Raw genomic sequence first — 27,196 nt, 5'->3', positions numbered from 1 at the left:
AACACCTTCTGTCCAAATAAAACAAACACACTCCCCCAATAGAACACCTTCTGTGCAAATAAAACAAACACCCTCCCCCAATAGAACACCTGTCCAAATAAAACAAACACCCTCCCCGAATAGAACACCTTCCGTCCAAATAAAATAAAGACACTCCCCCAATAGAACACCTTCTGTCCAAATAAAACAAACACCCTCCCCCAATAGAACACCTTCTGTCCATATAAAACAAACACCCTCCCCCAATAGAACAACTTCTGTCCATATAAAACAAACACCCTCCCCCAATAGAACACCTTCTGTCCAAATAAAACAAACACCCTCCCCCAATAGAACACCTTCTGTCCAAATAAAACAAACACCCTCCCCCAATAGAACACCTTCTGTCCATATAAAACAAACACCCTCCCCCAATAGAACACCTTCTGTCCAAATAAAACAAACACCCTCCCCCAATAGAACACCTTCTGTCCAAATAAAACAAACACCCTCCCCCAATAGAACACCTTCTGTCCATATAAAACAAACACCCTCCCCCAATAGAACACCTTCTGTCCAAATAAAACAAACACCCTCCCCCAATAGAACACCTTCTGTCCAAATAAAACAAACACCCTCCCCCAATGGAACACCCTCCCCCTAATAAAATATCCTCTGTCTGATAAAACACCCAGCCCAAATAAAACACAATCCCTCCAAACAGAGCACTAGACCTCCCCAAAAAAGCACACTCCCCCAAGCAAATTGCCCTTACTGCAAAGAGTTTTTAAATAATGCTGGTCAGAAACCTTCCATTTAAAATCTCAAATTATTATTTCTTTTTCTCTAAGAATAAAAATATAGATTACAGATCGATGCAAATCCTGCCCATCGGCAGACCAAAATAACAACCGGAGCCCCACCTCCAGCCAGGCCAACAGAGTACAGAATCCAAACGACGGCCATCAGGAGAGGGTTAGGGGATGAGTGGTGGGAGAGGTTGAGGGAAGGGGGTGGGGGAGAGGGTCAGGGACGGAGGCGGGGAGTCGGTGAGGTAAGTGACGAGGAGAGGGTGAGGGAAGTGTGAGAAAGGGGGCCGGGAGAGGGTGCGGGAAAGAGGGTGAGGGAAGGGTGCAGGGAGAGGGTGAGGGAAGTGGGTGGGGAGAGGGTGAGGGAAGGGGGAAGGGAGAGGGTAAGGGAAGGGTAAGGGAAGGGGCGGGGAGAGGGTGAGGGAAGGGAGCAGGGGAGAGGGTGAGGGAAGGAGGCAGGGAGAGGGTAAAGAATGGGCGAGGAAGGAGGGGTCTTAGAGGGTGGGAATGAGATTAAGTACATTGAGGCAAAAGAGGGAAAGAGGAGGACACAGGAGAAGGGTAGGGGAGGGGTCAACTGTGAGCAGTACAGTTGTGAAGCTAATGGAGTGTGCACAAGGTTAACGGAGGAGTATGAGGGTTCAGGGTGAGGAGGGAGGTGAAGGGAGTGGTTGTAAGCTGGGAAGGGGCTGAGGGATTTTGGATGGGGGAGGGAGCTCAGCTCTAAGGCAACACCATGCTGATCTCAGCCGGCCGGTTCTCCAGGTTACGGGTGGTGGTCTTGCCGTGCTGGTCGCGCAGGTGGACGCGCAGGGTGCTGTAGTGGGTGAAACGCATGTCACAGTAGTTGCAGCAGTGGGGCGCGTCGCCGTTGTGCACGTTCATGTGGTCCTTTAGCGAGCGCTTCTGCGTGAAAGTGCGGCCGCAGACGGCGCAGCAGTACGGCTTGAAGCCGGTGTGAACGTTGATGTGCTGCGCCAAGCGCGCGTTCTTCTTGAAGACCTTGCCACAGAGCAGGCACATGTAGAGCCGGTGTGTCACCATGTGGGCGGCCAGGTGCTCCCGCTGCTCGAAGACAGCCGCGCACTCGGAGCAGCGGACGGGCTCGGCCCCGGGGCCCTCGGGGCCATCGGGCCGCAGCGGGTGTGAGGCTGGGTCCTCGGGGCCCCTGTAGAAGCCGCTGCGGCAGTCCTCGCTGGCCGAGCTCTCGTAGTCCTCCTCGGGGAAGTCGTCCGAGATGAGGACCTCGGACATGTCGTAGGGCGCGCCGCCAGTCTCTGGGTAGTCGTGGCTCCCGCTGCCGCTCCCTGCTCCTCCTCCGCCCACTGTTGAGTGGATGCGCTGGTCAGGCTCCGGGCCCTCTCCTGACCCGGGCGCCATGCAGTCGGCCAGCGACTCCACCTTGCGGATGCGCAGGTCATCGGCCTGGCCAAAGGAGGCAGCAGGCGGTCGGGGCCGTGGCCTGGGCCTGGGCAGTGGCTCCTGCTGCTGCTCCTGCTCCAGCTTCACCGACTCACCCGCCTCGGCCCATGGCCCGTCGCGCTCAGAGGAGCTGGCGATCTGCGGCGTGCACGGCCGCTCCTGGTCTGGGTCGCGGTCCCGGTCCGGGCCTGACTCGTCCCCTCCCAGACCCGGGCTGGGGCCCGGCGGTGCGGGCGGCAGGCGGGGTCCGATCCGCGGCGAGAGGGACTGGCGGCACTTCTCCACCACGTGCTCCATCTGCAGGCAGCTGGCCGCTGTCAGGTAGTCGAGGATGTCGCCAAAGGGGAACTCCAGCGTGCCAGTGTAACAGGAGAGCAGCAAGCGCTGCACAGTCTGCGCTCCGGTCATGGGGAAGACCTCCACCTCCCGGGAGGGGTTCATGTGGAATTGGTCCCGCAGGAACGGGGAGCAGGCAGCCAGGACCACCCGGTGCCCCGGGAACCGCAGCCGCTCTGCCACGATGGTCACGTCGCAGAACCGCTCCTCCATCCGCAGCTGGTTCATCCGCTGCAGGATCGACACCTCGTGGTTGGGAAAGTGGAAGCGCACCACGTCGTCCGAGGCCATAGCCAGGGCAGCAGCTGCTGGGGGCAAGGGAGAGACACAAAGTAGAGATGGACATTAGTGTAAATGCAACGGGATTAGCACAACGTGATTACAGCTCACGGCATTCACAGCTCGGTGTTCTGTAAGGTGTCTGTGTGTTCTCCCCGTGACAGTGTGGGTTTCCTCCTGGTGCTCTGGTTTCCTCCCACAGTCCATTGTTGGTAGGTTACCTGGTCATTGTGAAATGCCCTGTGATTAGGCTGGGGTTAAACGGGTGCTGCGACTTGTTGGGCCGAAGGGCCTGTTCCACTCTGTATAAATGAATAAACCGTGCAGCTGCTGGGAATCTGCAGTAAATACAGTATATGTCACCATACACAACCCTGAGATACGTTTCCTCAAGTGGGCTCAACTATGAGCTGCTCTATAAAGCCATCTCTTAGGCACTAGAAATTTCCCTTCTTGGGATCCAGCACCAACCTGATTTTCCCAATCTATTGTATATTGAAGTCCCCAAAAACCATTGTAACATTGCCCTTCTGGCATGGGTTTTCTATCTCCCCTTGTTGGCCATATCCTTATTACTACCTGCGGGTCAGTGTACAACTCTCAACAGGATCTTTTTACTCTTGCAGTTCCTTAGCTCTATGCACAATGATTCAACACTTCTTTCTAATGATTTAATTCCAACAGTGCAATGCTGCCCCCTCTGCTGTCCTGCCTATCCTCTCGTTACAGTGAGTATCCTTGGACATCAAGCTGCCGGCTATAATTTTTCAGCCATAATTCAGTGATACATACTTTGATAATAAATTTTATTTTGTACTTTGAACTCTGCTAGTTGGGATGTGCTACATTGTAAACAGGTAATTCTGTAAATTAACCTGAGTACATTCCAAATGTTAATGTTCAGTCCTGTAGGTGATGACAGCAAACAAAACTGTGAAACTATAGTTAGATGTTTATTGTCATCTGAGACCCTCCCCCCTCATTCTTCTGAACACCAGACCTAGGTCCAACAAACACCCTTCATACATTAACCTTTTCATTCCTGGAATCATTCTCGTGAACCTCCTCTGGACCCTCCACAGTGCCAGCTCAGCCTTTCATAAGTGACCCAAAACCACTCACAATGCTCTAAGTGCAGTCTGACCAATGAATTATAAAGCCTTACATCTCATACTTACTTTTATATTCTAGTTATCTCAAAACGAGTACTAACATTGGATTTGTCTTCCATACCACTGACCCAGCCTGTAAGCTGACCTCAAACAAGAGAATGTCTGAAGATGCTGGAAATCCAAGCAACACATGCAGTTCTGATGAAGGGTCTCGGGCCAAAAGGTGAAGGCGTTTTGCACTTTGGATTTTTGAGTTTCTCTCCATTTAGAGAACAGTTGAAGTGTTTAAGGGTACCTGTGTGAAATGTTGTGTCAGGGAGAGATTCTCTGGACTCTCTACTGGAGGTTTGCTCTGTGAATGAAGACTTTCATATTTCCAACTTTCAGCTCCCGTATTTAACAACAACACACACACCATGCATTGATCTGATCTGCCCACACTTAAAGCACATGCATGCATTCCTTTCTGCACAATAAAAAATCACACATAAAACGCCATATTGACTCAGCAGGTCAGGCAGCATATATGGAGGGGATGTTTCGGGCCGAGACCCTTCACCAGGACTGAAAAGGAACGGGAAAAAGCCAGGAAAAGGTGGGAAGGGAGGAAGGGTACAAGCTGGATGGTGATAGGTGAGACCTCATGAAAGGGAAAGTGAGTGTGTGGCAGACAGAGGGGGATGAAGTAAAAAGCTGGGAGGTGATAGGTGAGAGGTAAAGGGGTGGAGAAGAAGGAATCTAATAGGGGAGGAAGAGTGGACATGGGAAGAGAAGGGGAGCCAGAAGGAGGTGATGGGCAAGTGAGGAGAAGGGGTGAGAGGGGAGCTAGAATGGGGAAGGGAAAAAGAGAGAAGGGGGAGGTGGCAGAAGTTACGAGAGGTTAGAGAAATTGATGTTGATGCCTTCAAGCTGGAGTGTCATAATTTATGTTCACATTGTTGGTGTAAACCACCACATAATTTAGTGTCCTTATCTCAGTAAAAGTATTTGTTAACTACTGAGCGAGTACCATGCAGATTCACCAGACTGGTCCCTGTGATGTGGCCGATCTGTCACATGAGATCCTTTCAAAAAAGGAGGGAGAGAGAAACCGGGGAATTATAGACCGGTTAGTGGTGGGGAAAATGCTAGAGTCGGTTATCAAAGATGTGATAACAGCACATTTGGAAAGAGGTGAAATCATCAGACAAAGTCAGCATGGATTTGTGAAAGGAAAATCATGTCTGACGAATCTTATAGAATTCTTTGAAGATGTAACTAGTAGAGTGGATAGGGGAGAGCCAGTGGATGTGGTATATTTAGATTTTCAAAAGGCTTTTGACAAGGTCCCACACAGGAGATTAGTGTGCAAACTTAAAGCACACGGTATTGGGGGTATGGTATTGATGTGGATAGAGAATTGGTTGGCAGACAGGAAGCAAAGAGTAAGAGTAAACGGGACCTTTTCAGAATGGCAGGCAATGACTAGTGGGGTACCGCAAGGCTCAGTGCTGGGACCCCAGTTGTTTACAATATATATTAATGATTTAGATGAGGGAATTAAATGCAGCATCTCCAAGTTGGCGGATGACACAAAGCTGGGCAGAGGCGTTAGCTGTGAGGAGGATGCTGAGAGGATGCAGGGTGACTTGGATAGGTTAGGTGAGTGGGCAAATTCATGGCAGATGCAATTTAATGTGGATAAATGTGAGGTTATCCACTTTGGCTGCAAGAACAGGAAAACAGATTATTATCTGAACGGTGGCCGATTAGGAAAAGGGGAGGTGCAACGAGACCTGGGTGTCATTGTACACCAGTCATTGAAGGTGGGCATGCAGGTACAGCAGGCGGTGAAAAAGGCAAATGGTATGTTGGCATTCATAGCAAAAGGATTTGAGTACAGGAGCAGGGAGGTTCTACTGCAGTTGTACAAGGCCTTGGTGAGACCGCACCTAGAGTATTGTGTGCAGTTTTGGTCCCCTAATCTGAGGAAAGACATTCTTGCCATAGAGGAAGTACAGAGAAGGTTCACCAGATTGATTCCTGGGATGGCAGGACTTTCATATGAAGAAAGACTGGATCGACTAGGCTTATACCCACTGGAATTTAGAAGATTGAGGGGGGATCTTATTGAAATGTATAAAATTCTAAAGGGATTGGACAGGGTAGATGTAGGAAGATTGTTTCCGATGTTGGGGAAGTCCAGAACGAGGGGTCACAGTTTAAGGATAAAGGGGAAGCCTTTTAGGACCGAGATGAGGAAAAACTTCTTCACACAGAGAGTGGTGAATCTGTGGAATTCTCTGCCACAGGAAACAGTTGAGGCTGGTTCATTGGCTATATTTAAGTTAGATATGGCCCTTGTAGCTAAAGGGATCGGGGGTATGGAGAGAAAGCAGGTACAGGGTTTTGAGTTGGATGATCAGCCATGATCATACTGAATGGCGATGCAGGGTCGAAGGGCCGAACGGCCCACTCCTGCACCTATTTTCTATGTTTCTGTGAGGAGGGATGGAGTAGATCAGGCTTCTTCTACTTAGGATCTAGTAGAAACAGAGGTGATCTCAGTGAAAGACAATGAATACCTCAAATATCTTACAAACGTGAAAGTTTTTGTTGAGCAGGTGATAAAGATGACTGGTGAGGGTCAGGTTGTGGATGTTGTATACTTCAGAACAGTGGTTCCCAACCTGGGGTCCACTGAACTCCTTGCTTAATGGTATTGGTCCATGCAAGTTGGGACCCCCTGCTTTACAAGATCAATCGTAGTAGGACAATCCGGAAGATCAAGGGATGTAGAATGTTGATAGATTCAATATCCCAATATCACAAAATCCATATTAAATATCAATGGGCCAAATGGCCTAATTCAGCTCCTATGTGTTACCGTCTAATATTGTCTATGCTGGTGGGCTGGTCTGTCTGTTCTGTCTCTGCTGGTGGGCTGGTCTGTCTGTTCTGTCTCTGCTGGTGGGCTGGTCTGTCTATTCTGTCTCTACTGGTGGGCTGGTCTGTCTGTTTTGTCTCTGCTGGTGGGCTGGTTTATCTGTTCTGTCTCTGCTGGTGGGCTGGTCTGTCTGTTTTGTCTATGCTGGTGGGCTGGTCTGTGTTCTGTCTCTGCTGGTGGGCTGGTCCATCTGTTCTGTCTCTGCTGGTGGGCTGGTTTATCTGTTCTGTCTCTGCTGGTGGGCTGGTCCATCTGTTCTGTCTATGCTGGTGGGCTGGTCTATCTGTTCTGTCTCTGCTGGTGGGCTGGTCTGTCTGTTTTGTCTATGCTGGTGGGCTGCTCTGTGTTCTGTCTCTGCTGGTGGGCTGGTCTGTCTGTTCTGTCTCTGCTGGTGGGCTGGTCTGTGTTTTGTCTATGCTGGTGGGCTGGTCTGTGTTCTGTCTCTGCTGGTGGGCTGGTCCATCTGTTCTGTCTCTGCTGGTGGGCTGGTTTATCTGTTCTGTCTCTGCTGGTGGGCTGGTCTGTCTGTTTTGTCTATGCTGGTGGGCTGGTCTGTGTTCTGTCTCTGCTGGTGGGCTGGTCCATCTGTTCTGTCTCTGCTGGTGGGCTGGTTTATCTGTTCTGTCTCTGCTGGTGGGCTCGTCTGTCTGTTTTGTCTATGCTGGTGGGCTGGTCTGTGTTCTGTCTCTGCTGGTGGGCTGGTCCATCTGTTCTGTCTATGCTGGTGGGCTGGTCTATCTGTTCTGTCTCTGCTGGTGGGCTGGTCTGTCTGTTTTGTCTATGCTGGTGGGCTGGTCTGTGTTCTGTCTCTGCTGGTGGGCTGGTCTGTCTGTTTTGTCTATGCTGGTGGGCTGGTCTGTCTGTTCTGTCTCTGCTGGTGGGCTGGTCTGTCTGTTCTGTCTCTGCTGGTGGGCTGGTCTGTGTTCTGTCTCTGCTGGTGGGCTGGTCTGTCTGTTTTGTCTTTGCTGGTGGGCTGGTCTGTCTGTTCTGTTTTTTGCTGGTGGGCTGGTCTGTGTTCTGTCTGTGCTGGTGGGCTGGTCTGTGTTCTGTCTGTGCTGGTGGGCTGGTCTGTCTGTGCTGGTGGGCTGGTCTGTGTTCTGTCTCTGCTGGTGGGCTGGTCTGTCTGTTTTGTCTATGCTGGTGGGCTGGTCTGTCTGTTCTGTCTCTGCTGGTGGGCTGGTCTGTCTGTTCTGTCTCTGCTGGTGGGCTGGTCTGTCTGTTTTGTCTTTGCTGGTGGGCTGGTCTGTCTGTTCTGTTTATGCTGGTGGGCTGGTCTGTGTTCTGTCTGTGCTGGTGGGCTGGTCTGTGTTCTGTCTGTGCTGGTGGGCTGGTCTGTCTGTTTTGTCTTTGCTGGTGGGCTGGTCCGTCTGTTCTGCTTATGCTGGTGGGCTGGTCTGTGTTCTGTCTGTGCTGGTGGGCTGGTCTGTCTGTGCTGGTGGGCTGGTCTGTCTGTTTTGTCTCTGCTGGTGGGCTGGTCAGTCTGTTTTGTCTATGCTGGTGGGCTGGTCTGTCTGTTCTGTCTCTGCTGGTGGGCTGGTCTGTCTGTTCTGTCTCTGCTGGTGGGCTGGTCTGTGTTCTGTCTCTGCTGGTGGGCTGGTCTGTCTGTTTTGTCTTTGCTGGTGGGCTGGTCTGTCTGTTCTGTTTATGCTGGTGGGCTGGTCTGTGTTCTGTCTGTGCTGGTGGGCTGGTCTGTGTTCTGTCTGTGCTGGTGGGCTGGTCTGTCTGTTTTGTCTTTGCTGGTGGGCTGGTCCGTCTGTTCTGTTTATGCTGGTGGGCTGGTCTGTGTTCTGTCTGTGCTGGTGGGCTGGTCTGTGTTCTGTCTGTGCTGGTGGGCTGGTCTGTGTTCTGTCTGTGCTGGTGGGCTGGTCTGTCTGTTCTGTTTATGCTGGTGGGCTGGTCTGTGTTCTGTCTGTGCTGGTGGGCTGGTCTGTGTTCTGTCTGTGCTGGTGGGCTGGTCTGTGTTCTGTCTGTGCTGGTGGGCTGGTCTGTCTGTGCTGGTGGGCTGGTCTGTGTTCTGTCTCTGCTGGTGGGCTGGTCTGTCTGTTTTGTCTATGCTGGTGGGCTGGTCTGTCTGTTCTGTCTCTGCTGGTGGGCTGGTCTGTCTGTTCTGTCTCTGCTGGTGGGCTGGTCTGTCTGTTTTGTCTTTGCTGGTGGGCTGGTCTGTCTGTTCTGTTTATGCTGGTGGGCTGGTCTGTGTTCTGTCTGTGCTGGTGGGCTGGTCTGTGTTCTGTCTGTGCTGGTGGGCTGGTCTGTCTGTTTTGTCTTTGCTGGTGGGCTGGTCCGTCTGTTCTGCTTATGCTGGTGGGCTGGTCTATGTTCTGTCTGTGCTGGTGGGCTGGTCTGTGTTCTGTCTGTGCTGGTGGGCTGGTCTGTCTGTGCTGGTGGGCTGGTCTGTCTGTTTTGTCTCTGCTGGTGGGCTGGTCTGTCTGTTTTGTCTATGCTGGTGGGCTGGTCTGTCTGTTCTGTCTCTGCTGGTGGGCTGGTCTGTCTGTTCTGTCTCTGCTGGTGGGCTGGTCTGTGTTCTGTCTCTGCTGGTGGGCTGGTCTGTCTGTTTTGTCTTTGCTGGTGGGCTGGTCTGTCTGTTCTGTTTATGCTGGTGGGCTGGTCTGTGTTCTGTCTGTGCTGGTGGGCTGGTCTGTGTTCTGTCTGTGCTGGTGGGCTGGTCTGTCTGTTTTGTCTTTGCTGGTGGGCTGGTCCGTCTGTTCTGTTTATGCTGGTGGGCTGGTCTGTGTTCTGTCTGTGCTGGTGGGCTGGTCTGTGTTCTGTCTGTGCTGGTGGGCTGGTCTGTGTTCTGTCTGTGCTGGTGGGCTGGTCTGTCTGTTTTGTCTTTGCTGGTGGGCTGGTCCGTCTGTTCTGTTTATGCTGGTGGGCTGGTCTGTGTTCTGTCTGTGCTGGTGGGCTGGTCTGTCTGTTCTGTCTCTGCTGGTGGGCTGGTCTGTGTTCTGTCTCTGCTGGTGGGCTGGTCTGTCTGTTTTGTCTTTGCTGGTGGGCTGGTCCATCTGTTCTGTTTATGCTGGTGGGCTGGTCTGTGTTCTGTCTGTGCTGGTGGGCTGGTCTGTGTTCTGTCTGTGCTGGTGGGCTGGTCTGTCTGTTCTGTTTATGCTGGTGGGCTGGTCTGTCTGTTCTGTTTATGCTGGTGGGCTGGTCTGTGTTCTGTCTGTGCTGGTGGGCTGGTCTGTCTGTTCTGTTTATGCTGGTGGGCTGGTCTGTCTGTTCTGTTTATGCTGGTGGGCTGGTCTGTGTTCTGTCTGTGCTGGTGGGCTGGTCTGTCTGGTCTGTCTGTGCTGGTGGGCTGGTCTGTCTGTTTTGTCTTTGCTGGTGGGCTGGTCCGTCTGTTCTGCTTATGCTGGTGGGCTGGTCTGTGTTCTGTCTGTGCTGGTGGGCTGGTCTGTGTTCTGTCTGTGCTGGTGGGCTGGTCTGTCTGTGCTGGTGGGCTGGTCTGTGTTCTGTCTCTGCTGGTGGGCTGGTCTGTCTGTTTTGTCTATGCTGGTGGGCTGGTCTGTCTGTTCTGTCTCTGCTGGTGGGCTGGTCTGTCTGTTCTGTCTCTGCTGGTGGGCTGGTCTGTGTTCTGTCTCTGCTGGTGGGCTGGTCTGTCTGTTTTGTCTTTGCTGGTGGGCTGGTCTGTCTGTTCTGTTTATGCTGGTGGGCTGGTCTGTGTTCTGTCTGTGCTGGTGGGCTGGTCTGTGTTCTGTCTGTGCTGGTGGGCTGGTCTGTCTGTTTTGTCTTTGCTGGTGGGCTGGTCCGTCTGTTCTGTTTATGCTGGTGGGCTGGTCTGTGTTCTGTCTGTGCTGGTGGGCTGGTCTGTGTTCTGTCTGTGCTGGTGGGCTGGTCTGTGTTCTGTCTGTGCTGGTGGGCTGGTCTGTCTGTTTTGTCTTTGCTGGTGGGCTGGTCCGTCTGTTCTGTTTATGCTGGTGGGCTGGTCTGTGTTCTGTCTGTGCTGGTGGGCTGGTCTGTCTGTTCTGTCTCTGCTGGTGGGCTGGTCTGTGTTCTGTCTCTGCTGGTGGGCTGGTCTGTCTGTTTTGTCTTTGCTGGTGGGCTGGTCCGTCTGTTCTGTTTATGCTGGTGGGCTGGTCTGTGTTCTGTCTGTGCTGGTGGGCTGGTCTGTGTTCTGTCTGTGCTGGTGGGCTGGTCTGTCTGTGCTGGTGGGCTGGTCTGTCTGTTCTGTTTATGCTGGTGGGCTGGTCTGTGTTCTGTCTGTGCTGGTGGGCTGGTCTGTCTGTTCTGTTTATGCTGGTGGGCTGGTCTGTGTTCTGTCTGTGCTGGTGGGCTGGTCTGTGTTCTGTCTGTGCTGGTGGGCTGGTCTGTGTTCTGTCTGTGCTGGTGGGCTGGTCTGTGTTCTGTCTGTGCTGGTGGGCTGGTCTGTCTGTGCTGGTGGGCTGGTCTGTGTTCTGTTTATGCTGGTGGGCTGGTCTGTCTGTTCTGTCTCTGCTGGTGGGCTGGTCTGTGTTCTGTCTCTGCTGGTGGGCTGATCCGTCTGTTCTGTTTATGCTGGTGGGCTGGTCTGTGTTCTGTCTGTGCTGGTGGGCTGGTCTGTGTTCTGTCTGTGCTGGTGGGCTGGTCTGTGTTCTGTCTGTGCTGGTGGGCTGGTCTGTCTGTGCTGGTGGGCTGGTCTGTGTTCTGTCTGTGCTGGTGGGCTGGTCTGTCTGTGCTGGTGGGCTGGTCTGTGTTCTGTTTATGCTGGTGGGCTGGTCTGTCTGTTCTGTCTCTGCTGGTGGGCTGGTCTGTGTTCTGTCTCTGCTGGTGGGCTGGTCTGTCTGTGCTGGTGGGCTGATCCGTCTGTTCTGTTTATGCTGGTGGGCTGGTCTGTGTTCTGTCTGTGCTGGTGGGCTGGTCTGTCTGTGCTGGTGGGCTGGTCTGTGTTCTGTTTATGCTGGTGGGCTGGTCTGTCTGTTCTGTCTGTGCTGGAGGGCTGGTTTGCAGACAACACTAAACGTCTGAATTGAAGATGGTGAGGAAGGTTGTGAAAAGATTCAGCAAGATTTAGATTAAAACTGAATGTGGAAGTATGATTGAAAGTGTACAGAAAAAAATTTACAAGATGGAGCCAGGAGTTGAGGACCTGAATTAGGATTTTATTCGCTGGAGCATAGGAGGATGAGGGGAGATTTTATAGAGGTATTCAAAATTATGAGGGCTATCCAAAAGGGTAAACGTAAGCAGGCTTTTTCACCCGAGGTTAGGCGAGGCTACAACTAGAAGAGTGAAAGGTGAAATATTTAAGGGGAACATGAGGGGGAGCTTCTTCGCTCAGAGGATGGTGTGAGTGTGTATTTGGTGTCCATTCCAACATTTAACAGGAATTTATAGCACAGCACAGCACTGAACAGGCCATTCGGCCCACAAAGTGAGCCAATTTACACTAAACACTCTCCTCCTGTTTTGCGTCAGCAGTACTCTGCAATGCAGAATTGAGAGGCATGGGTTGATAGGGGTTGTGAACGATGGATGTCTCCACTTTGAGGCATTGATTCTGTCTCTAACTTCAACTGGAATAACTTCTTTGCCCTTAAAAGAACCTTTACTTGATTATACCTGCACTTTTTGTATCGTTGGGCCTCCACCCCAGATACACGTCCTAGACTTGCAGACTCGCAGACAGGCTGATCGGGAAAGGCCGGCATTGCATTCAGAGGGCAGCGAAACCTTGGGATTGTCCACCCTGCAGAGCACACTGAACGTACACCGTAGGCCACTCAGCCCCTCAAACATATTCTGCTACTTAGTAGGATAGTTCCTTAAGGTTGTCATAGCCAGGCATGTTAGTGGGGATAAGCTCCCGATGGCGTGTGTCTCAAATAGCCCCCGACAACCAATATCGTCTCCTGGCCTTCATTTCCTACTGATAGGAGGTGGGTTACAGGTGCCTTAAAACCAGACACTTAGGCTCATCAGCTGTGGCTGGCAGCTCATCAAAGAGGAGAACTTCTGCTGCACTGTAGCTACACCCACTCTTGAGGAGGACTTCTGGAGTAAACCTCAAGGAAAATTCCACAGCTGGAGTCTCTAAAGCAGTCATACTGGCAACTCCTGCCAAACTGTATTGGTCTCTGCCATTCCTGTGTGGGGAGGGGGAACTGCTTGCTCCTCATCATACTGCCCTGGCCTGCGTTCTGGCTCACGAATCAAACGCAGACAGCTAAGACATAACACGCATGGTCAACCCCGACCAAAGGAGAGCCTTGAAGTAGGATGACGACCGGTCTGAATGTAACCTCAGATGCATTCCCAGCTCCACCTCTGCCTTCATACTCACAGACTCTGCTTTCAGAGATTGTTGCAGGTCAAATGACCACCTGACAGTGAACACAAACACCTCATCTGAGTTTGGAATGTGTAGAACAGTGGCCTCCTTGTTGCAGATTCTCCCACAAGAAGAAATCCCCTCTGCTCCACTACCTTCTAAACATTGCTAAGAACATTTCAATCAAATGTTAAAGAAAGAAGATCAAGATTAGCTTTATTTGTCACAGGTATACGGAAACATAGTGAAATGGGATGGCCAACACAGTACGACGATTGTGCTGGGGCCGACCACAAGCGATGCCATGCTTCTGGCTTGCCATTAACCCTAACCCAAATGTCTTTGGAATGTGGGAGGAAACCAGAGCACCCAGAAGAAATCCAGTCACGGGCAGAACATACAAACTCCTTACAGACAGTGACAGGAACTGAACGCCAATTGCTGGCGCTGAACAGCAATACACAACTATACCTCCCTGTTATTTCAATATCATTATGTGTAAGTTCCATATTATTTACCACCCACCTCAGTTTAAGTTTACACCTGATGCGTGCCCTTGCTGTTTCTTGCTGTTTTTTCACAACTTACTTAAATCAAAAACATATTTCTTATTTTATTTATTATGTATTTCAATGTAGTGCTGCCACAAAACAATTTTTACGACATATACCAGTGATATTAAACCTGACTCTGATTCTGTACATACTAAGTGCTCATTTTCAAGGCACTTATACCCTGTCTAGGTACAACAGGATGCAAGCTTGACTTACAAGCAAACCTCCCCTGGTCACAAAATGCTGGAGAAACTCAGCAGGTCTAACAGAATCTTTGGAGGGGAATAATCAGTCAACGTTTCCAGCTGAGATCCTTCATCACGACTGGAAAGCAGAGGGGAAGAAACCAGAAGAAGGTGGGTGGTGGGGACCAGAACCTTGTCATGATTTGGCGACTTGGGTGACTCAATGACCCAATTGGCTGGAGCCAGGGCTGTGTGCTTTGGCTCTTGGTAGATTCACCCATGCCAAAGGGAGGAGGCCAGACACTGAGTTCAGGCTCAAGATTAATGATCCTGACTGGTCAAATCTGACTGGTTTTCAGTTGTTTAAAGAGTAAAAGGGAGGTGACAGTTGATACTGGACCATTGGAAAACGATGTTGGTGAGGTACTAATGGGGGACAAACAAATGGCGGATGAACTTAACAGGTCCTGGACAACCAGAAGATCGCAACTGTCACTCCACTCTTCAAGAAGGGAGGAAGGCTAAATAGAGGAAATTACAGGCCAGTTAGCTTAACCTCAGTGGTTCTTAAAGTGTTGGAGTCTATTATTAAGGATGAGGTTTTGAGGTACTTGGAAACTAATGATGAAATAAGCCAAAGTCAGCATGGTTTCTGTAAGGGGAAATCTTGCCCGAGTTCTTCGAGGGAGTAACAAGTAGGGTGGCTAAAGGAAAGGCAGTGGATGTTATTTGCTTGGATTTTCAGAAGGCAATTGTAGTGATGACTTACAGCAGACTGAAAAGCTTGAGCATGTAGATATTAAGAAAGAGGATGTGCTGGAGCTTTTGGAAAGCATCAATCTGAATAAGTCACTGGGACTGGACGAGATGTACCCCAGGCTACTGTGGGAGGTAAGGGAGAAGATTGCTGAGCCTCTGACGATGATGTTTGCATCATCAGTGAGGACAGGAGAGGTTCCAGAGGATTGCAGGGTTGCAGATATAACCATATAACAATTACAGCGCAGAAACAGGCCATCTCGGCACTTCTAGTCTGTGCTGAACGCTTACTCTCACCTAGCCCCACAGACCTGCACTCAGCCCATAACCCTCCGCTCCTTTCCTGTCCATGTACCTATCCAATTTTTTTTTAAATGGCAATATCGAACCTGCCTTTACCACTTCTACTGGAAGCTCGTTCCACACAGCTACCGCCTCTCTGAGTAAAGAAGTTCCCCCTCGTGTTACCCCTAAACTTTTGCCCCCAACTCAACTCGTCCTCTTGTTTGAATCTCCCCTACTCTCAATGGAAAAAATGGATAGATGTCAACTCCATCTATCCCCCTCATAATTTTAAATACCTCTATCAAGTCCCCCCTCAACATTCTACGCTTCAAAGAATAAAGACCTAACTTGTTCAAATTGTTCCATTAATCAAAATGTTGTTCCATTAATCAAGAAAGGGAGTAGAGATAGCCCAGGAAATTATAGACCAGTGAGTCTTACTTCAGTAGTTGGTAAGTTGATGGAAAATATCCTGAAAGGCAGGATATTGTGGCACAATATGATGAGGAATAGTCAGCATGGTTTTGTCAAAGACAGGTCGTGCTCTAGAGATTGAGGATGTGACTAAACACACTGATGAAGGTAGAACAGTAGATGTAGTATATGGGGGTGATTGATAAGTTCGTGGCCTAAGGTAGAAGGAGCCAACCTAGCACATTTATTTTTCAACATAGTCCCCTCCTACATTTATACACTTAGTCCAGCGGTCATGGATCTTGGACCTCCAGGAAACGTCCACAGTAGGGGTGATTGATAAGTTTGTGACCTAAGTTAGAAGGAGATGAGTTATAAACTTTCTGCGTAATCACTCAGCAAGGCAGTTGATAAAGTACCCCATGCTAGGCTTATTGAGAAAGTAAGGAGGTATGGGATCCAAGGAGACATTGCTTTGTGGATCCAGAATTGGCTTGCCCACAGAAGGCAAAGAGTGGTTGTAGAAGGGTCATATCCTGCATGGATGTCGGTATTAGTGGAAAGATACTAGCACCCACAGAGGAATGGCTGACAGGCAAAAGGAGAGCGAGTGGGAATAAAAGGGGCGTTTTCTGGTTGGCTGCCAGTGACTAGTAGTGATCCCTCAGGGGTCAGTATTGGGATTGGTGCTTTTCACATTGTTTGTCAATGACTTGGATAATGGAATTGATGCCTTTGTGACAAAGTTTTGGATGATACGAAGATAGGTGGAGGGTTAGATAATGCTAATGAAGCAATGCAATTGCAGCAGGACTTTGACAAATTGGAAGTATGGGGAAAAAAGTGGTAGATGGAATACAGAGTTGGGAAATGTATGATAATGCATTCTGGTAAAAGGAATAATCGTGTGGATTATTACCTAAATGGGGAGAAGGTCCAAACATCAGAAGTGCAGAGGGACTTGGGAGTCCTCGTGCAAGACTCCCAGAGGTTAACTTACAGGTTGAGCCTGTGGCAAAGAAGGGCAACACAATGTTGTCATTTATTTCAAGGGGAATATAATATAAAAACAAGGAGATAATGCTGAGGCTTTATAAAACACTAGTCAGGCCGCACGGGAGTATTGTCAACAGTTTTGGGCCCCTTATCTCAGAAAGGATGTATTGTTACTGGACAGAATCGAGAGAAGGTTCACAAGGATGGTTCCGGGAATGAAGGAGTTAACATATGAGGAGTGCTTGGCAACTTTGGGTCTGTACTCACTGGAATTTAGAAGAATGCATGGGGACCTCACTGAAACCTATGGAATGTTGAAAGGACTAGGTAGGGTAGATGTGCAGAGGATGTTTCCTCTGGTGGGGGTATCCAGAACTAGAGGGCACAGCCTCAAAATTGAGGAGAAACCCTTTAGAACAGAGGTGAGGAGGAATATTTTTAGCCAAAGAGTAGTAAATCTGTGAAAGACTGCAGTGGAGGCCAAGTCCATGGCAGAAGTTGATAGTTTCCTGATCAGTCAGTGCATGAAAGGATATGGTGAGAAGGCAGGTGTATGGGGTTGAGTGGGATCCGGGGTCAGCCATGCTGGAACGGCACAGCAGAGCTGACAGGCTGAATGGCCTCATTCTGCTCCTATGTCTTAAGGCTGTTAACGAAACTGCAATGAAGAATCCTCCTACGTCTGAATGTGATGGTATTCCTGAGTCTCCTCCCAGTACATGCATGGCGGACAGCAATGAAACCCACTGGATGAAGGAAGCCCCGAACACCACTAGAGATGGAGGACCTTCATCGCTGCCCAAAACACCAGCAGCATAACAGTCAGTCAGTAAGTTTGCAGGTGGGAAAGAAGGTCAAGCTTGAGTCGAGTTCATGGTCGAAGAGTCAGATGACAGCAGATATCACTGAGGGGAGCAGTGAGAGGGGTCTCACTCAACTCCCATCAAACAGATTTAAACATCACTCAAAGGCATTTCACTGCTGCAACAAACCATAAACATGAGATTCTGCAGATGCTGGAAATCCAGACAATATGCTGGAGGTCAGGCAGCATCTGTAGAGGGGAAGAAACAGTCAGCATTTCAGTCAAGAGCCTTCATCAGGACTGGAGGAAGCCAGAATTTTGACAGATCAGCATGTTTCCTTACCCACAGGGATCTACATTGAATGCAACACATGAGATCTGGTCTCATCACAGCCTCGTCTAAATGAGGCATAACTTCCCAATTCCCCTAGCAATATACAGTGCCTATAAAAGGTATTCACCCTCCTTAGAAGTTCTCATGTTTTATTGTCTTACAATATTGAGTAACAGTGGATTAATTTGTCATTTTTTGACACAGATGAACAGAAAATTACTCTTTTGTGTCAAAGTGAAAACAGATCTCTACAAAGTGACCGAATTACAAACATGAAACTCAAAAATAATTGTTTGTATAAGTATCCATCACTTCAACTCAGTATTTAGTAGATGCACCTTTGGCAGCAATTACAACCTTGAGCCAGTGTGGATCGGTCTCTATCAGCTTTGCACATCTGGACACTGCAATCTTTCCCCATTCTTCTTTACAAAACTACTCAAGCTCTGTCAGATTGCACAGGGATTGTGAATGAACAGCCTTTTCAAGTCCGGCCACAAATTCTCAATTGGATAGAGGTCTAGACTCTGACTTGGCCACTCCAGGACATTAACTTTGTTGTTTTTAAGTCATTCCTGTCTAGTTTTGGCTTTATGCTTGAGGTCATTGCCTTGCTGGAAGACAAATCTCCCAAGTTGCAGACTGCATCGGTTTTCCTCCAGGATTTCCCTGTATTTTGCTGCATGTGTTTTACCCTCCATCTTCACAACCCTTCCAGGGCCTGCTGCAGTGAAGCATCCCCACAGCAAGATGCCTTCTAGCAAACTCTAGCTAAGATTTCATGTGCCGTTTTCCCAACAGTGGCTTTCTCGTTGCCACTCTCCCATAAAGCTGTGACAGGTGAAGCACGCGGGCAACAGTTGTTATACATGCAATCTCTCCCATCTCAGCCAGTGAAGCTTGTAACGCCTCCAGAGTTGTCATAGGTCTCTTGGTGACCTCCCTCACTAGTCCCCTTCTTGCACGGTCACTCAGTTTTGAGGGTGACTTCTTCTAGGCAGAATTACAGCTGTGTCATATTCTTTCAATTTCTTGATGATTGACTTAACTGTACTTGAAGTATTGAGTGACTTGGAAATTTCCTTGTATCTATCTCCTGACTTGTGCTTTTCAATAATCTTTTGTTGCTTGGAGTGTTCTTTTGTCTTTGTGGTGTAGTTTTTGCCAGGACTCTGACTCATCAGTAGTTGGACCTTCCAGATACAGGTGTATTTTTACGACAATCCATTGAAACACTTTGACTGCACGCAGGTCTCCAAAAGAAATCCCCATTTAACCAATTATGTTACTTCTAAAAGCAATTTGCTCCACCAGTGATGATCTGGTGTGCCATATTAAAGGGGGGGGGGTGAATACTTACGCAATCAATTACTTTGTGTTTTATATTTATAATTGATTTAGATCACTTTGTAGAGATCTGTTTTCACTTTGACACGAAAGTCTTTTTCTGTTGACCAGGGTAAGAAAAGCCAAATTAAATCCACTGTGATTGAATGTTGTAAAACAATAAAACATGAAAACTTCCAAGGGGAGGTGAATAGTTTCTCCAGGCACCATCTAACAACTGATAGCTTTTATAATAGCTTGCAGTATCCTGGACAACTGCTCACTCTACATACCTTGTAATTAAAGACAATTTAGAAGAACAAAGGACATAATGACTAGTTGCAGGAGTCAGCCATCGGACCCATCGTGCCCGACCTGCCATCCAAGAAGACCATGGCTGATTTGGCCGTGAACTCAACTCCACCTACCGCCCTTTAAATTCTTAAATTCCCTGCTGTACAAAAATCCCTCTAAATCTATCTTAAATAAATTTAATAAGGCACCCTACTGCCTTCCCAGGCTGAGAATTCCAGACTCACTGCTCTCTGGGAAAAGCAGTTTCTCCTCATCTCCATCTTACATCTATTTTGCTGAACTGGCACCAGAGCATAGTGGCTAGAGTAATGTTTTACAACACCAACAGTGGCTTCCCTGTAAGGAGTTTGAACGTTCACCCTGTGACCTTGCCATTCCTCTCCAGGTGCTCCGGATTCCTCAGGGTTAGGATTAGCGTGATGTGGATATGCTATGTTGGAACTGGAAGAGTGTAATCCTCGCTGAATCAATTGGACGTATTTCACTGGATATTTCAATGTATACGTGACAAACATAGCTAATCCTTAATCAAATCTTGAGGCTATGAACCCTAGTTCTATCTCACCCACCAGCGGAGACAACTTTCCTGCCTCCATCTTACCCATCCCTTTCATATGTATGTACAAGATCCCCTCTGCCTCCTGAAAGCCCCAGGCGACTCAAGTCTCTCCTCATAGGCTCATCCCCTCATCTTTGAAACTGACTGCCTCTAAAGCCAGTTTATCTGTCTTCATGTCAGGAAACCAGCTTTATTTAGAGATACAGTGCAGAACAGCACCCTCCAGCCTTTTGACCTGTACCGCCAGCAACCCAGCCATTTAACCCCAGCCTTATCACGGGAAAATTAACCTATTTAAGTTTGTTTTACGAAATCATCGTTGAAAATGGTGCTTTTGTTATGTTTGTACTGATCGAAATAAAATTTCATTTCATTTCAAAAAAAAATTTCTTTTAATTTCATTTAATTTCAAGATATACAAACTCTTTACAGAAGATGTCGGGGCTGAACTCCGTACTCTGATGCCCCGAGTTGTAATACCATTGCGCTAACCGCTACGCCTCCACAGCACCCAGAATGGGAGAAGTGTAGATGAAAGAGGCAGAAGCAGATATGATTCTGCAGAGGGACACGACAAACTCAAAGAGATAAGTGGCCTTCTTTAGTTCCTCTTCCTTTGAGCAATAAGAGCCACAGTGTCCAACAACATGGAACTCCACTGCACACTGTCACCTCTTGTGGGCCAACTGCACAGAAACAGGTCCTTTGGACCAACTGATCAATGTCATGCCCTCTCCCATTTCCCTGCAAAACTTTTCTGCTCATAATATCACAAGAACACAATTAGGCCATTCAGCCTAATGGTTTGATTGTAACTGTTTTATATTCCCTCTCAACCCCATTCTCCTCGACACCTTAGACGCATTACTAATCAAGAGCCTATCAATATACCCAATGGCCTGGGCACCACAGCCAGCTGCAGCAATAAATTCCACACATCCTCTACCTTCTTGCAAAAGAAATTCCCCCTCATCTCTGCTCCAAGCTAAATAAACTTCTCCTCAAGCAATTATCCATGTTCCTGCCCAACTGTTTCCAAAGTTTAAAAATTATTATCAAAGTACATATTGTATATGTCACTATTTACTACTAGGAGTTTATTTTGTTTTGGGCATTCACAATGAATAGAAAGTAACACAAATAGAATTAATGAAAGACTGCATACAAGAGATGGACAACCAACGTACAAAAGACAAACAGAAGAAAATAATACTAATAAATAACTGTATATTATTAGGGTAATATACAGGGTAAAAGGACATTGATGGCAGTTATATACAGGCCTCCCAACAGTGGCTGGGAGGTGGACCACAGGTTACAACAGGAAATAGAAAAGGCGAGTCAAAAGGGCAATGTTATGGTAGTCATGGAAGATTTCAACATGCAGGACAATTGGGAAAATCTGGTTGGAAATGGATCTCAAGAGAGTGAGTTTGCTGAATGCCTGTGAGATGGCTTTTTAGAGCAGTTTGTCGTTGAGCCTACGAGGGGATCAGCTGTACTGGATTGGGTGTTATATAATGAACCAGAGGCGATTAGGGAGCTTAAGGTAAAACAACCCTTAGTAACGAGTAATTTTGATACGGAGAAAGTGAAGTCTGATGTAGCAGTATTTCAATGGAGAAAGGGAAATTACAGTGGTGTGAGAGAGGAGTTGGCCAAAGTTAATTGGAAGGAGCTGCTGGCAGGGATGTCAGCAGAGCAGCAATGGTGTGTGTTTCTGGGAGAAAATGAGGAAGGTGCAGAACATGTGTATTCCAAAAGTGAAGAAATACTCAAATAGTAAAATAGTGCAACCATGGCTGACAAGAGAAGGCAAAGCCATTGTAAAAGCAAAAGAAAGGGCATACAACAAAGCAAACATTAGTGGGAAGGTAGAGGATTGGGAAGTTTCTAAAAAACTACAGTAAACAACTAAAAAAAACATTAGAAGGGAAAAGATGAAATATGAAAGCAAGCTAGCAAATATCAAAGTGGATAGTAAAAGTTTTTTCAAGTATGTTAAAAATAAAAGAGAAACGAGAGTGATAATAATGGGGGACAAGGAAATGGCTGAGGAACTAAATGAGTATTTTGCATCAGTCCTCACTGTGGAAGACACTAGCAGTATGCCTGATGTTGTTGTGTGTGAAGGAAGAGAAGTGGGTGCAGTTGCTATTACAAGAGAGAAGGTGAAGCTGAAAGATCTAAAGGTACACACCTGGACCAGAGGAACTGCCCCCTTGCGGTCTGAAAGATGTAGCGTTAGAAATTGTGGTGGCATTAAAAATGAGCTTTCAAAAATTAATGGACTCTGGCATGGTGCCAGAGAACTGGAAAACTGCAAATGTCACTCCACTCTTTAAGAAAGCAAGTTACCGACCAGTTAGCCTGACTTCAGTGGTTGGGAAAATGTCGGAGTTAATTGTTAAGGATGAGGTGATGCGGTACTTGGTGACACAGGACAAGATAGTACAAAGTCAGTGTAGTTTCCTTCAGGAAAAATCCTGCTCAACGAACCTGTTCGGAGTTCTTTGAAGAGATTACAAGTAGGATAGACAAAGAGGATGCAGTAGATGTAGATATTTGGACTTTCAGAAGGCCTTTAACAAGGTGCCACACATGTGACTGCTTACTAAGTTAGGGTACTACAGGAAAGTTCCTAAAATGATTGGAGCATTGGCTGATTGGTAGGAGGCAGCGAGTGGGAATAAAAAGATCCTTTTCTGTTTGGCTGCCAATGACTAGTGCTGTTCCACCTGGGTCGGTGTTGGGACACTTCTTTTTATACTGTATATAAATGATTTCAATGATCGATCAGACGGCTTTGTTGCCAAGTTTGTAGATGATATTAAGATTGGTGGAGGGGCAGGTAGTGTTGAGGAAACAGGTAGGATGCAGAAGGACTTGGATTAGGAGAATGGGCAAGAAAGTGGCAAATGAAATACAATGTTGGAAAATGCATGGTCATACACTTTGGTAGTAGAAATAAACATGCGGACTAACTTCTAAACGGAGAAAATCCAGGAATCTGAGATGCAGAGGGACTTGGGTGTCCTTGTGTAGAACACGCAGAAGGTTTACTTGCTGGTTGAGGTGTGGAAGGCAAATGCCATGCTTGCATTCATTCAAGAGATCTAGAACACAAGAGTAAGGATGTGATGCTGATATCTTATAAGGTGCTGGTGAGGCCTCACCTTGAGTATTGTGAACAGTTTTGGGCCCCTCATCTTAGAAAAGATGTGCTGGTATTGGAGAGGGTCCAGAGGAGGTTCACAAAGATGATTCCAGGATTCCAAGAAGCGTTTGATGGCTCTGTGTCAGTACTTGCTGGAATTCTGAAGGATGGGGGGGGGGATCTCATTGAAACCTTTCAAATGTTGAAAAGCCTAGACAGAGTAGATGTGGAAAGGATGTTTCCCATGGTGGGAGAGTCCAGGACAAAAGGGCACAGCCTCAGGATAGAGGGGTGCCCTTTCAAAACAGAGATGCAGCATGGTGAATTTGTTGCCGCATGCAGCTGTGGAGGCCGGGTCATTTGGTGTACTTAAGGCAGAGATTGATAAATTCTTGATTGGACATGGCATCAAAGGTTATGGAGAGAAGGCCAGGAACTGGGGTTGAGGAAGAGATAAAAATTAGAATCAGCCATGATTGAATGGCAGATCAGACTCGATGGGCCAGACGGCCTAATTCTGTTCCTATGTCTTATGGTCTAAAGAACGCAAATACAAGTGGTAGAGTCCTTAACGTACATCCATAGTTTGAGGAATCAGTTTTGTGTTGCAGGTGGGTGAAGTTATCCCTATTGGTTCAAGAGCCTGATGTTTGAGGAGTAATAACCATTGCTGAACTTGGTGGTGGGACCCTGAAGCTCCTGTACCTTCTTCCTGATGACACCAGCGGGAAGGAAGCATGTCCTGGTTGGCCATCCATCAAGGGGCTGGACGTAGCTCCCTCAACCACTTTCTCGTCCCTCTGACCCAGCATCCTCAGGTGAAAGCGCTGACCCTCAGATTCCAATTAAACTCCATCTCCCCCTTTCACCCCTGCCCTCGTTCTTCCTTCCCCAACCTGGGGAAAAGACCGTCCCTATGCCCTCATGACTTTGCAGGGGGGGTTTAGGGAGAGAATTCTAGAGCTCTGTCTGACATTTGAACTGAGGGTTCAGAAAACGAATGTTGACGGAGGGGTTTATATACAAAGGTGAGGAATTTTAAAAGTGATGCACAACTTGGTTGGAGACACAGCTACTTCAGCCATCATTTAATCAGGGCAGCTGTTATTTGGGACAACTCTTAAAGAACAAAAACTAATAGGAAACTAGCCTGGATTCCCTATGTTTATTCTTTCTGGACACCAGGCTGTGGGCAGGAGACTGTTGCCAAACAATTTCGAACTAGTGTCAGTCCTGTATACTTGTGTGGCCGTTACACTACACCACACCTAGAGCATTTTTTAAACAATGTCAGTTACCTGTGTTTATGTTCAAAAAGCAGTGATTTCTGTCACTGCTAGTTGGCAAGAAATAAACATTAAGACAATTCAGAATCGTTTTGTTCACTGTGGTTTCAAGCATTCAGGCTTGGAGATGGCCGGAGGAGAAAATGAAACCCATTTCACTACTTTAACAAGTTTGGAACTATGACAATCACCTTGAATGTTGAAATGAAAATTAGGATTTGGAGGATGTAGCCGTCGAAAGGATCGTATGAAGGCAGTCCGCTTGATTTTGTTCATTGTGTAGACTGGATGAATTCCTTCGGTAACTATTAGGAACTTAATACACAGTTTTATAGACTGTCACAGCATTGGTAGCTTTATTTATGTGTGTATTTGTTTATCTACTGAGAGACGGCGTGAAATAGGCCCTTCCAGATCTTAGATCCCCTGATTTTACTCCAGCCTGATGGCCAATTGACAGATTTGGAATGGGAGGAAACTGGAGCACATGGAGGAAACCCACGCTGTCACAAGGAGAAAGTATAAACTCCTTATAGGCAATGGTGGGAATTGAACTCAGGTCACTGGTACTGTAAAGCCTTATGCTAACCACTTTGCTAATTCATTCTGAATTTCAGTTAAACTGTAGCTTCTCTTTTTTATACCTTTCTGTGAAACTTCGGCTAATTGGAGCAATTGGGCCAGTTAATTGGGCCAAAATATACTGTGTCCCCGAATTAATTGGAATCCACTGTAATTGGGTGGGCGGGTAGGCTATGGCAGGGAGGCATAAGATCGGTTGGACAAGGTCAAAAACAGGACAGATACTCCATCTTCCCCCACACCGGCACAAACCACGAACAGGGTCAGGCCTTCACCCTGGGGCTGGGTGTTCGGGATAGGGTCCTTTTATACACCTTGGGGTTAACTATGGGTGGGAGAGACGAGCACCCATGTGCGAGAGCAGCCACAGCTGATAGACGGTGAATAGTATGCTGACTGGCTGCATCATGGCCTGGTACGGAAACTCCAATGTCCTTGAACAGAAAATCCTACAGAAAGTAGTGGATACGGCCCAGTCCATCACGGGCGAAGCCCTCCCCATCACTGAGCACATCTACATGAAGTCTGTTGTAGGAAAGCACCATCCATCATCAGGGACCTTCACCACCCAGGCCGTGCTCTCTTCTCACTGTTGCCATCAGGAAGAAGGTAAAGGAGCCTCAGGACCCACACCTCCAGGTTCAGGAACAGTTATTACCCCTCAACCATCAGGCTTTGAACAAGAGGGGAGAACTTCACTTGCACCATCACTGAAATGTTCCCACAGCTCATAGACTCACTTTCAAGGATTTTTTTGTCTAATTTTCCTGACATTTATTGCTTATTAATTTTAAACATTATTTTCCATTTGTATTTACTGTTAACAGCTTCAAGAAGATTAAACTCAGTGTTTTATATGAGAACGTTTAGCATAGGAACCCACTGCCTCTGCGTGAGCGGAGGGCTGACGGTGCCACCTTTGGGTGTGGGTCACCTGTTGCGCTCTGGTAACTGGGTGTGGGACAGGAATCAGGTTTATCACTGTTGTGAAATGTGTTGCTTTGCAGCAGCAGTACATGGAAATACATAAATTTAAAAAACAAATTACAGTGATAAATATATATATTTAAAAAGTTCAATTAAATACGAGGCAGTGCAAAAAGAGAGACTACCGAAGTAGTGTTTATGGGTTCAATGTCCATTGAGGAATCGGATGACGGGGGGGGGGGGGGGGGGGGGGGGGGGGGGGGGGGGGGGCGGCAAGAAGCTGTTCCTGAGTGTGTGCCTTCAGGCTCTTGTACCTCTTCCCCGATGAGGACAAGGCACGTACTGGGTGTGGGGTCCTGCCTTTCTGAGGGACCGCCATTGAGGATGTTCTCGATGCTGGTTTCTAGGATGGAAGTTACTAAAGTTTATAACTTTCTTCAGTTTATTTCCATCCTATGCAGTGCCCCCTCCCCAGTACCAGACGATGATGCAGCCAGTCAGTATGGTCCCCACAATACCCATGTAGAAATTTGAGGGCGGCCTTGGTAATACTCGGAAGGGGAAGCAGATGGGGTGGCTGAATGTGAAAGCACCCCTGGGTGTCTGTGAGTGGAATGGGGGGTTTGGGCACCACTGCTCCATGGTGATTGGGTGGGTGAGGGGCCTGTGCGCCCACTGCTCACTGGGTGAAAGGCTTGCGGCTACCTCTGGGTGGTGATGAGGGGGTGGTTACTGGACACTGGTGAGTGGGCGTCTGTGTGTGGGGGATCAGCCACCCACTGCTTTGATGGGCGGGGGTGGGGGGGGTTGGGAATATCTATGGGAGGGGATAAAGCCCCAACTGTTCACTGGTGTCTGGGGGGGGGGGGGTCGGGAGCACCTTCAGGTGAGGGTATCGGGCACCCACTGCTCCGAAGGTCAAGGGAGGGGAGAGACTCGAGAACACCTGGGGTGGGGACTGGGTATCCACTACTCTCTGGAACTAGGCGGTGTGGTAGGATCGAGAGCACTTCTGAGTGGAGGGTGGGGGGGGTTCGAGTGCCCACAGGCGGGAGAGGGTGAAGAGCACCTACGGGTGGGGGGGGGATCGAACAGCCGCTTGGGTGAGGATAAAGGAGGGTCGGGAGCACCTATGGGTGGGGATCGAGCAATCACCTCGCTGACGGACGAGCGTGGGGGGGTCGGGTCGGGTCGGGACCGGGCATCCACCTCACTGCCGGAGCGGGGAGCCGGAGGCCTCGGGACCGCCGGGGGCGGCTGTGAGAGAAGAGGAGCAGGGCCGCGGGCCTAACGACGAAGCGAGGGTCGAGCAGGTAATCAGCGGCGTCCCCGTCCCTCTCCTCTCCCCTCGCCTCCCCTCCGCTCCCCTCCCAGGGACCCTCGGACACTCACCGGGCGGCAGATCCGAGCGGCGGCGGCGGTGGTGGGTGGCCGAGCGAAAAGCAGCGCAACAACTCCCGGCCGCCGAGGAGCTGGAGGGCGGGCCGACCATCGCAGTCCCGGAGTTGCTGGAGGCCGAGCGGAACCAGGCTGGAGAACCGGATAGTGGATCAAAAGTCAAAGTAAATTTGCACACCCCGAGATTAATTTTCTTGCCGGCATTCGCAG

At 48.6% G+C, this 27,196-nt stretch overlaps 1 protein-coding gene across 10 annotated transcripts; it reads right to left on the bottom strand.

Annotated features, from left to right (window-relative positions):
* Positions 1-683: 683 nt before the first annotated feature.
* Positions 684-27,196, bottom strand: LOC132394730 (zinc finger and BTB domain-containing protein 12-like). Of its 10 annotated transcripts, none has more exons than XM_059971115.1 (3): positions 26,981-27,196; positions 24,271-24,384; positions 684-2,854 (listed from the first exon to the last, which is right to left on the bottom strand). In XM_059971115.1, the coding sequence occupies exons 1-3, from the start codon at positions 27,078-27,080 to the stop codon at positions 1,512-1,514; spliced, it is 1,557 nt and encodes a 518-aa protein (XP_059827098.1). In that variant the 5' UTR covers positions 27,081-27,196; the 3' UTR covers positions 684-1,511. The 10 variants fall into 10 exon arrangements, with proteins under 10 accessions (XP_059827098.1, XP_059827099.1, XP_059827101.1 ...); XM_059971116.1 differs by having other exon boundaries at positions 685-2,851; XM_059971118.1 differs by lacking the exon at positions 26,981-27,196 and adding an exon at positions 22,622-22,752 and having other exon boundaries at positions 685-2,854; positions 24,271-24,382.

This window comes from Hypanus sabinus, chromosome 5, assembly GCF_030144855.1.
Source record: "Hypanus sabinus isolate sHypSab1 chromosome 5, sHypSab1.hap1, whole genome shotgun sequence".
Lineage (NCBI taxonomy): Eukaryota > Metazoa > Chordata > Chondrichthyes > Myliobatiformes > Dasyatidae > Hypanus > Hypanus sabinus.
The sequence above is the reverse complement of the archived record's forward strand: the minus strand, read 5'-3'. Positions and strand labels throughout refer to the sequence as shown.